This window comes from Ctenocephalides felis, unplaced genomic scaffold (assembly GCF_003426905.1).
Source record: "Ctenocephalides felis isolate EL2017-DRISC unplaced genomic scaffold, ASM342690v1 CF-g0.4_SCAFFOLD_01604, whole genome shotgun sequence".
Taxonomy (NCBI): Eukaryota; Metazoa; Arthropoda; class Insecta; order Siphonaptera; family Pulicidae; genus Ctenocephalides; species Ctenocephalides felis.
In genome coordinates this window covers 11981345-11992604 of record NW_020537758.1, presented here as the reverse complement: position 1 = coordinate 11992604, position 11260 = coordinate 11981345, and the positions used below count along the sequence as shown (strand labels likewise).

Here is an 11260-nt window from a genome sequence, read left to right as displayed (position 1 = left end):
GATCATACAGCAGCTATAGCAAGTAGCATATATATTTTCAAATATGCTAGTTGCTTACTATGAGATTGTTAACGACTGAAATAATGTATTAATAAGGAGACCTAATTTGTTTAAATTTAGATTGAATTGCATATTGATATTGTTAATAAGGTCAAATTATCATTGTTACATGAATAAATCGATGAAAATTTTGAATCTAATACCTGGAGTTTCAGTTTTGTAAAATAATATAATAAAATTCAATTCAATTTTCATATAATCTTTATTATACATAAAAGTTATATTTTACCTTTGAACATATGAAATTTATTATAGGTTTCATGAATATTTTTGAATATTTCTCTATTAGCAACACTAGATACAGTATTCAAATATTTGAGTGCATGAGAGTCGCATAGGCTATGTATTTGATAACAGCAATTCAGTAAGGATTGCTTAATTTCATTTTTTAAAGTGTAAGAAGAAAGTTCAACTATTACATCGTGCATCAAGTAAGCAGGCCTTGATAAATTGCGTTTTAACTTTATGAGCGAAGTAAAAACCCTAAAAATAACAAAATAAAAACATACAATACACTTAAATAAAGATTATTATAATATATGAATATGTACATACTTTTCTATAGAGTGCCCAAGATCTGCTAGTACACTTTGGAAACTATCTTTTTCCACACTATCGGATTCTTTTGAAGCAGACCACCGTGCCAAGATTTTAATTAAATAACGTATTCCATATATTACCACAGGGAGTCTGTCTAATATCAATGCTGTTCTTTTAAGCAAAGTAAAGTTCACAATTTCAGAACAAGTTTTAAACAGATCCACTCCGAATGTTGATAAATCATCAAAAGGTGTTAGGAAAACAGCACTTAAAATTGATTCAATCACTAATACGTTAATTTGAAGCTGAAATTAAATAATTAAAATTATTTGGAATTAAATTATTTTCATAACAAATTGTATAAAACAATTACCAAAGGATTTTTTGTAATTGTTAAGAAGAATTTCATTATAACTAGAGTATTTGTTCCATTTGTGTAATGGCCTTTTGTAATCAATGCCAAAAGATCTTGACATAATTTTGTTAATATTTCAAGTCGTAATTTAGTCTTGTTTCCACTTAACATTGCTTCTGTAATATTTACCCACAGGTTTATACTGTTTGGGAAGTCTTTTTCGCACTCCATAGATTTTATCTACAAGTTTTTTTTATTAAAATAATAAATTTCAAAATTCATTTTGATAAATTATTCAAAATCTGTCTGATAACACAACTCACAGTATTGTCATTTAATTTTAAAATAATTTCTTCAAATTGTTTATCATCACAACTTTCTAACAAAGCAAGAACAGTTTCGGTAGAAGAAATATTCTGAATATTACAATTAATTTTGTAATATACGTCCCATAAATCCATAACAAAATTTTCAGGCAAATCGTCCATAAAATGTTTTTGATTTCTTGTAACAAGCATAATAAAGGAGTGTGCATCACCCTTACTTTTTATTTGTATAGTGTCCATCTAAAATTAATGATAATAATAATAACACTTGTGATAAACCATTAATGGAAACTATTATGTTACTTACAGAGTATTTTAAATAAATAGGTAAAACTGTTACAATATCTTTAATGTTATCTTTAGCTTCGATATTGTTAATCCACAATTGTAATAATTGATTATAACTTGGTAATAGAATTTCAAGAGGTGCATTGCTAGAATATTTTGTAATTATATTGTGGATAATATCGACACATTTGTTTCTCAATTTTGTAACCAAAGCACGTTGTTCTTTATGCAACTTTTTCATCTGCAAAAATATAAAACAATTAACAAATACAAACAAAAATAATTTATTATTTTTGTTACCTTGGTTGAAAGAGTGAGACAAATAGTAGGAACAATAAGTAATTCATGTAATTTACTTGGAATGCTGTCTTCAGGTAAACTTTGATAATTTTTGTGAATTTTCTTCACAACTTTATTAAGCTTAGGAATTATATTAGCATTTTCTTTCATCGACATTTCTATGATTGGTTGGATAAGTTCTGTTTTTGATATCCAGGAAGATATCTTTAAATAAACGGTAGAAGATATGTAATCATCAACATTGAAACTTGTTCCACTTTCTAAAACATCTAAAATTGCATATAAATTGATAAGTAAATTACAATGTAAGTTGGAGATAAAATTAGAATTTATTTTTGTTATAAATCTCTCATGAATTATATAAAATAATACAGTAATAATAATAAATAAAAAAAAACTTGAATAATAGTCCATGGTTTTAACTTGATATTTAACCCTTTGCACTCCGCGCGGTCGACGCATGTGACGTAAGTAAAATTTGTAAAAAAAATAAAAATGTGTATAATACGCAGATTTTAATATTTTTTAATGAACAAAAAATAATGTGTAAATATAGTCAGACTGAGATATTAAATATATCAGTTAAGTAAATAAACAAAAAATAGTGAAAAAAAGATTTGAAAAAGTACATTTATGTGTATTGTCTGGTTGGTGTGAATTATATCAAATAAATAAATTAAAATGAAAAAAAAAAAAAATAAAGTTATGTTATGTGACTGAATTAACTCACTTGCTAATATTACTCCACAAGTGCTCCGACACTCTTCAACATGTGCTTGATAATTACTATCATCATTTACTAATTTATTAACTTCATTCAAATACGCAAAAACAGAAATTATAAAAAAATATATACTGCATTTCGTTGTATTGTCTAAAAATTGCAAGTTCAATGCTACAAGTGCTTTTAAATAAATTTCAAGAGCTGCTACATCAGCAATTGGAGACTCCACAACAAAATCTTTTTCTAAAGTTTCACCAATCGAAATCAAAAACTTTTGTTTATCATCTAATATCTCTGAAATATTAAATTCTTCAACTATTTTCACTGATTTCAATAATAATTTAGCAATTTCATGAAATATGCTGTATAAAGTTACTGAAATGAAATTATTGTTTTCCTGTATATAATCTGATTGTAATATGTGCAGATTATTTGGTTTAACTATATCATTGATAGAATTATTAACTAATTCTATAACTTGAGCCTGTGTCATTAAGGGTAGTAAGGATTTGAATATAAGTTTTGAATTTAAAATATTTTCCCAATTGTTATAGACTACTTTTAGTTCTTCCTTTAGGTCATGCTTGTTATTTAAACTGCGTATCATCATTTTATATCGTAACTTTTGAAGATGTATGTTATTCTGAAAAAAAAAAAAAATTAAATTCCAATCAAATCCAAATATAAAACCAAGTTCCATACCAAGTAGTCTTTTGATTTTGTGCAATCACTTTCTTTAACTAATTTACATAATTTGTTCCAATGTTTTTCATTGAAATATTGTTCGATCAGTTGTAGTTGCAATTGGGTGTCCATGCAATTCCAATAATATTTTAGCATTATTATAAATTCACCAACTATGTATGCTGTTTCGAGCCAATGCACCAACAAGCCATGTAACTATAATCAAGGTGAAACTATTATTTATGAAATAATTTAATTAAAATTAAGAGTTTTCACCAACCTTTTCTTTAACAATGATAAGAGCAACTTTAGCTAGAATTTCAAAAGATTTTTTACTATGATCCCACAATTTTGTATAATTTTCTTTAGACATCAATGGCAATTTACAGTTCTTTAAAAAACTGGTAATGAAACGCAAGATTACTTGTGTCATTACAGAGGCACCAAAAACTAAAATATTCAAACATTCATAAACAAAAATACATAAACTTAGAATATATTTTTAATGCATTTCATATTACCATTCGTATCATCTTTTTTATTTAGTATTCCCTTATTATCAAGAGTATACAGAAGACTTTGTAGTGTGTTCCATGTAATGCTGGCATTTAGACCTTCCATTGAATTACCCCAGTGCTCTGCGACCTCAAGAGGCCAAATTTGTTCAATATGATAATCCGATTTGACATTCTCATTGGAAGCACATTCTACTTGTATCACTGCATCAAGATCATTAAGCAATAACAAGGGTAATTTATGAATTCTATTCAATTTTGATAAAGTTTGAACAACATGCTTGAGAAATGTAGAAAATTCAAGTAGACCTTCGGTACTTTCTTTCTTCATCAACATAGACTTGATTAAGAACTCTTTCAGTTGTGGTTCAATGATTAATGGATTTAATAATATTGCTGAATTCAAAAACGAAAACATGAATTTATCAGAATTAACAGAACTAGATAAAATGTCCATTGAATATTTTTGAAGATATGACATTAACGTTTCACCATTATCTTCAATTTCTAGAGAAACATCCTCAATTTTAAAAATATCCATGAGTATGCATGGATAAAATTTGTTGGTCTTGTTGCAATCAATAATTCTTTTGAACAATTTAATAATATTCGAGCTTTCTTTGTAAGCTTTAATATAAGCAATACATAAAATTTTGAAGGCAAGTTCTGAGCACCCTTTTGCCTCCAAATGATCAAATACATCCATGAAGTGTTCAATAAATTTTGTACTATCTTTAGTAAAAACACAATTTTGAATTAATTCTACACATTTGTTGTTCAAATCCTCATCCTCTATTTTATCAAGAAGCGAAATTAAATTCACAAGAGCTCCTTTTAAAACATTTTCATAATAAATATCTTGATCCAAAGCAATTTTATGAAGATTGATTAAATATGCAATAATCTTATTTACATACAATAAGATTTCACTTCTTTGATTATTTGTATTTGTGCAAGCTTCACTAGTTTTTATTAACTTTACAATAACCTTGTTCCACAATGGTAAATTTGATACAAAATATTTTTGTACTGAAGTATTATCAATTACGCTAATCAAGCCATCAACTATTTCCAAAGACTGTGATTCTAATTTATTTAAAAGTATCTACAAAACAACAATTATTAAATAAAACCATTACAGTAAAACAAATTTCAATATGTATACCTTGATTAAATTTTCTATGAGCGAGTTATCTAAATCAGCGTAAGCAAATGGTGTACCAAAACACTTTTTAATAGATTCTATCCACGAAAAATCATCTGTACTATTATCGGCCAAATTGCAGAGCCAATTTAATGTAATATTTCTGTGAGATGTTAATGGGAAATTGTTTGATTTAAATATATCCTCAGCCATCCGAATTCTTTTGCATAATGGTGAATCATTATCGTCCAGGCGACGTTTTAATTCTAAATGAAAAAAAGAGGTAAAAGTAATAGGAAATATATGGTAATTCATAATTTGTTTTATAAAAAATTGTAGTTTTAAAAGACAGAAAGATAACATAACCTATAAAACCACAGTAAGACATACCTATTGCTAAAGCCATTTCAAATGAATCACAACTATTCGAACTGGAATAATAAATGATAAAAAATTAAAGCTAGATAGAAACAACGTTTGTGATAATAACGCATAAGTAGTCACACATAAAATTTATTTTTAACTTTGAAATTCAACTTTAACAACAAAAACACGTGCACTTGACGTTAAGTGTTGCCATGTCAAGTAATAGTTGACATTTTGACAGTTCGAAAGCAGCAAACTTCGTTATAGTTCGGACATACGACTAAACGGTCGTTAAACTTTCAAAAAATCCGTTAAACAAAAAAAAAAACTAAACGAACTTTGTTATAGTTCGCCTGATAAACGGAAATAGTCCTTCACACTTCAAAAAATGCGTTTGAAATCCTATCCATGGTTAATAATTAACATAATTAATCTAAAACTATAATTAAAAATATTGTTTATATACTTTCCGAGAATTATTATGCGATATCTTAATTAAACAGACCCCTTATTAAAATTAGTCGGTAATAAGTTAGTACCACATCTAACATAAAACAGTTTAAATAGGGAGAAACTAGATAAAATTATCAATAATTCCATGCCAACAGTTATATACACCTCGATATAAAAGATTATAATAAAACGACTTTGAATTCGATCTTTCATATTCTTTAGGATTTAATAGAAAATTCGGGACATTTTTTGGTTTTTGTCAAATAACTCACAAATATCATATGAGGGCACCCTTTTTTTGGTTAGATAGAGTGAAACTAGATAAAATTTATTTCCGATAAGTTTAGTGCCATATCTAACATAAAATCTAAGATAAAACTTTTATAAATCAATCTTCAAAACTGATATCAAGCAGTCCGGAACAGGAATAAAATGTGAACCTGCAGTTGCAAGACTGAAGCTCTTATTACAAGGTCACGAAGCGCTCCGGCTCTTGTTGCAATCGATTCGCAGATTTACAACTAATATTGATAAAAATTTGATATGGGCAAGCCCGTGTTATCTTCATGATAACCGTTTGGTGATAAGAATTGATTACCTTTTACCATATTAATAGAAAAACATATATGTGCATTTTAATAATACTTCATAATTTAAGAGATGATATATTTAAATAAAACTTTCTTTAATTTTTTTATTTTGTAGATAATGTTTCGGTGATAACAAATTGGTGCTTTGAATCATCTTGTATTATGACTTATTAAATATGAGTAAATTAATTATATATTTTTATATTTGTAGTTTAATTTTATATAGTGTAAAGTGTTATTCCTCAATCTGTTTAAAATGTGAATGTTCCTTAGATCTAATTCAGACACCTTGGCAAGTTTCACCAGTTTTAGTTATGTGCAGTGGTTATGAAAATATAAATTTTAATAACACTTTAGTGCTACCATTAAGAGCATCAAGAGCTATTATGTCTTATATGAAATTAAAAAATATTCCAGATAGAACTTTGTTAAATAGTTCTTCTTTGGGCTACCTTGATCTTTCAGCAAATAATATAGATACAATACCAGAAGGATCTTTTGCCTTATTATCAGGTTTGAAACACCTGGACATAAGCAGGAACCGGATTAGCAGGATATACATTGGTAGTTTTCACAATTGTTTAAACTTACAAATATTATCAATGTCCCAAAATGAGTTGACATTGCTGCCTCACCGATTTAACGAAAAAATTCAATTTGTTGAAAACTTGGATATTTCTTATAACCCACTAGGCGCATATTATGAGGTTGGTTGCAAAATACATTAAATAATTTTATTTTTGATCTAAATAATAAATTTTTCGCAGTCCGATGGTCATTTTTTGCATCCTATGGTATATGGAGAAGCTCCAAAATTGTTGTCACTAAATTTGGATGGTATTGGATTAAAAATAAACGAAAAAACAAATAGTTTTAGTATACAAGGAGCAAGAAATCTGCAAAATCTTACCATGCGTGGTAATTCAATGGAAGTTATGCCAAGTTTGCCGAGATTTTTGCGGTATATTGATATTTCCAGAACGGGTAAGATGAAATTGTATTTAAGGTACAACGGGGCATAAAGGTCCAGATAGAAATTTTCACAAGTCAGTCATTCTAGAGATTATCTCAACAAAAACTGTTAAATCTAACTTAATAACTAGATAAAGTTTACTACAATTTCATGCCAACAATTATATACACTCCGATATAAAAGTTTGGAATAAAACACCTTTGAATTCGATCTTTCGTTATTCTTTGGAAATAAATAGAAATTTTGGGGACATTTTTTTGGTTTTTGTCAAATTACTAACAAACATCATATTAAAGCACCCCTTTTCAGTCAGATAGAGAGAAACTAGATAAAATTTACTTCGATTCCATGCTAATAGTTATGTACACTCCGATATAAAAGTTTGGAATAAAACGACTTTGAATTCAATCTTTCATATTCTTTAGGATTTAATAGAAATTTCGGGACATTTTTTTTTTTTGAATTTTGTCAAATAACTCACAAATATCATATGAAAGCACCCCTTTTCAGTTAGATAGGGAGAAACTAGATAAAATTTACTACGATTCTATGCATACACACACATTTCTAAAGTATGCCAAAATTTTCAGATATTTTACTTTAAAATACTGCTCAAAAAAAACTGATAATAAAAAAATACCTTTGTTGAAAAAATTACTATGAGGCCGTATGGCAAAATTTTTTGAAACTTTTGAAATTTTGATTATTTTTCAAAGATGGTAAGTTGATAAAAATATACATTATAAAATAATTAAATGACATATTCTTAAAAATTATATCCATGTATTTTAAACTAAATAACACTGCGCAAACAAAAAAAATGACAACGAAAAATTACTTTTGTTAAAAAAATTTACTATGAGGCCATTTCTCTCATGACAGCTACGTCGACCGTTTCATGGTGATGACACATATTTTGCCCTCTACTTTAAAATAGTATTTTTACATACTAGTTTTTGAATAATGATGCTAGACCTTAAAGCCCCGATCTATATGTAAACATAACCATTAACTATCTACTAATTTAATTAGGAGTGAGAAAAATTAAACAAGATACATTCCCCACATTGCAACAACTGCAATCACTAATCATCCAGGATTCTTTGAATTTGACTGAAATACAACAATATGCTTTAAGTGGATTTCCTGAATTAAAAGAATTTAAGTTGGATGGATGTCGAAAACTGCAAAAATTTAGTGAATTAGCATTTGGCCGAGACGTGCTGAACTCAAAATTAGAAACCCTCACTATGTCTGGAACATACTTAAGTTCTTTGGACAGTAAATTGAAACCGGTGTTTCAAAACTTAACAACGTGGGTATAAATGTCATAATCTTATGATTCTTCATATTAAAGTTATATTTTTTTTATTACCAGGTTTGATTTATCAGGAGCCCCTTGGTACTGTAATTGTTCTGCGTCCTGGCTGATTCCTCTCGTCAAAGAAACTCTTCAATGTGCCTCACCATCTGCAGTTAGTGGATATCCTTTATCAGAATTGGATTCTGGTGATCTCCTTTGTGCACCAGAAGGACCTTATGGCAGTACTGAGACTATTGTAGCAGTTCTGGTGTCTTTTGGATCCTTACTGATGTCTGTAATTGCTATATACCTAATTTGCCAAGGTGCAAAAATATCGAGACGAGTGTTTCTGCAGAAGTCACCAGGAACACCAGGAGCTGGATCTCCTTACGGACGTGTTACTGTTGAGCCGAATAATGCTGAACAAATTAACGTGTAATGGAATGAAAAATTTATTTATAAATTTTGTATACTTTTATAATAATATCACTTACAGAAGTTGATAATGGTCTGTGTTTTTTTAACTTCCCGTAGGGTAAGTTATTGTAATGGGCCGAAAATCGGAATTGAAAATTTTTACATTTCTCGACGTTTTGAAGGTTTCTGAACATTTTGGCATACCTCAGAAAAAATGGATGTGTGTGTGTGTGTGTGTATGTATGTATGGATACAAATTTTCGCCCACGTTTTCGGGCGTACGGATCAACCGATTTGAATGGTTTAAAAAATATTCGATTCCTATTGATAAGGAGATGTGCTGATTAGTTTTTGACAAAGGCAGGTCCAGCAGTTACGGAGATAAGGAGCAAAAAGTGCAGAAAATAGAAATCGAGTTTTTGAGAGAACGGAGCATCCGATTTGAATGATCTAAAAAACATTCAATTAGTAATGATTGGAAAAAGGGGTTATTAGTTTTTCGCAAAGGCAGGCTCAGCAATTTCGGAGATACGGAGATAAATGTACAAACAATGGTAGTTTTTGAGAGAACTAAGCGTACGATTCAATTGGTTCAAAGAACTTTCTGCTTGTCATTACAAAATAATTGATTTTGAAAAAAAAATCTCATTTTTTTTTTTTTTTAATTTTTTGTATATCGAAAATAATTCAGATTTTATTTTTAATTCTGACTATAGTTCTAATATACTTTAAACAAATAATTTCAACTCTGCAATTCAGTTTATATAATTCTTATAAATATTAGACAATGTTACAATATTTATAATAATCTATTTGAAAACATTCAATATTCCTCGAACATTTCGTTACGATACGGGAAGTTCTAGCAATTTGCCTTAAGGCACGATGCCACCCACCCCACTAGTTTGTATTATAATTTATAAATTATTCTTGTGGCATATTTCTTTCAATTTCAACACCAATTTTTTTATCAACGATTGAAAAATTCACCGAAAATGGTATGAGTACAATTCGGATTCAATGGAACGATTTGTACGTTTTGTATTACTTCACCATAATAAAACTTTTCGATTTGTATTCCATGCATGTTGCACATGCATAAGACAATAAAAACTGCTTCTTCCTGTTTTCAATTCAATAATGCCGCCGTTAAAGTCATATGTAACTAAATATATACATATACTAGATGACCCGACAGAAGTTGTCCTGTATCCACGTCTACAATTCAAAAGTTCCAATTTTTTAAATATCGTATCCTATACTTTTAATATTCTATTTGATGCCTTTGTGATTCATTTATGGTCTTGGCATAAGCAATATCAGAAATTTAGAGAACAATCAAATAGTATCTGCAGTAAAAGAACAATATCACTCTTTATTTCACCACACAGCATAATTGCTTCAATTATTTAGTCTATAATTTTCATATTTTTGTACGATATAGTAGTTGCTTTTTGGAAATTTCTGAAGTACATTTTTCTTACTAATAATTTAATAAACATTATTGTGAGTTGTTTAACAAAAACCAAAAAAATGTCCCAAAATTATATATCGGGGTGTATATAACTGTTGGCATGGAATCGTAGTAAATTTTATCTAGTTTCTCCCCATCTAATCGAAAAGGGGTGCTTTACCTTGATATTTATGAGTAATTTGACAAAAACCAAAAAAGTGTTAAAAGTTTCTATTAAGGGGGTCTTCCTATGTGACGGCCTGTTTTTTAGGGATATTTTAGGATTTTTTTTCTACGACCAGTAAATATTTAGAGTCTCAAGAGTTTTTTTATCATTTATTAACACATATTTGGACAGTATAAATATAAAATTTCAGCTAAAAATATTCAGTCAAACTAGAGTTACAGCGCTCTGAACACCCCCGCCTAAAAAAAAAGAGCTCCCACTACCTCCACGATTCCGGCTGATCGGTTTATCTGAAAAAAAAAAATAAATGGCATTTTAATTTGTAGGCTTAAAAGCACGGAATGACCTATAATCAAATGAATATTAAAAAAATTGGATTTTTAATAGACATTTGAAATAAAAGTTGCAAATTAGGCGTTTTTTTGTTTTTTGCTATAAAAAATCGAAGATTGATGATAGTTCATTCCATGCGTTTAAATATATTGAGTGTGCCCTGTAAATTTCAAGTAATTCGGTCCAGCCGTTTCTGATATACAATGAAGGAAAGTTTGATAAACACAGTTTTGAGAAAAACGCGTTTAA

At 28.6% G+C, this 11260-nt stretch overlaps 2 protein-coding genes across 2 annotated transcripts; one reads left to right on the top strand and one right to left on the bottom strand.

The window, feature by feature from the left end:
• Positions 1 to 278: 278 nt before the first annotated feature.
• Positions 279 to 5451, bottom strand: LOC113373365. The gene is made up of 12 exons (XM_026613670.1): positions 5327 to 5451; positions 4958 to 5202; positions 3799 to 4897; positions 3558 to 3727; positions 3296 to 3493; positions 2600 to 3236; positions 1870 to 2138; positions 1589 to 1810; positions 1279 to 1521; positions 974 to 1195; positions 616 to 905; positions 279 to 543 (listed from the first exon to the last, which is right to left on the bottom strand). The coding sequence occupies exons 1-12, from the start codon at positions 5340 to 5342 to the stop codon at positions 279 to 281; spliced, it is 3876 nt and encodes a 1291-aa protein (XP_026469455.1). The 5' UTR covers positions 5343 to 5451.
• A 1120-nt stretch (positions 5452 to 6571) lies between these two features.
• On the top strand, positions 6572 to 9060 carry LOC113373364 (leucine-rich repeat-containing protein 4B-like). The gene is made up of 4 exons (XM_026613669.1): positions 6572 to 7052; positions 7113 to 7329; positions 8351 to 8633; positions 8697 to 9060. Exons 1-4 carry the CDS (start codon positions 6660 to 6662, stop codon positions 9058 to 9060), a joined length of 1257 nt encoding a protein of 418 aa, XP_026469454.1. The 5' UTR covers positions 6572 to 6659.
• Positions 9061 to 11260: the final 2200 nt, after the last annotated feature.

Bases quoted from the DNA above. Each gene is read 5' to 3' on its own strand.
- LOC113373365 (XM_026613670.1), bottom strand. The intron at 4,898-4,957 runs GTATACATATTG...GTTGTTTTGTAG, and splicing joins TCATAGAAAATTTAATCAAG to ATACTTTTAAATAAATTAGA. The intron at 544-615 runs GTATGTACATAT...TGTTATTTTTAG, and splicing joins CTTGGGCACTCTATAGAAAA to GGTTTTTACTTCGCTCATAA.
- LOC113373364 (XM_026613669.1), top strand. From the start codon at position 6,660: ATGTGCAGTGGTTATGAAAATATAAATTTTAATAACACTTTAGTGCTA. The intron at 7,053-7,112 runs GTTGGTTGCAAA...AATTTTTCGCAG, and splicing joins CACTAGGCGCATATTATGAG to TCCGATGGTCATTTTTTGCA. The intron at 7,330-8,350 runs GTAAGATGAAAT...TAATTTAATTAG, and splicing joins TATTGATATTTCCAGAACGG to GAGTGAGAAAAATTAAACAA.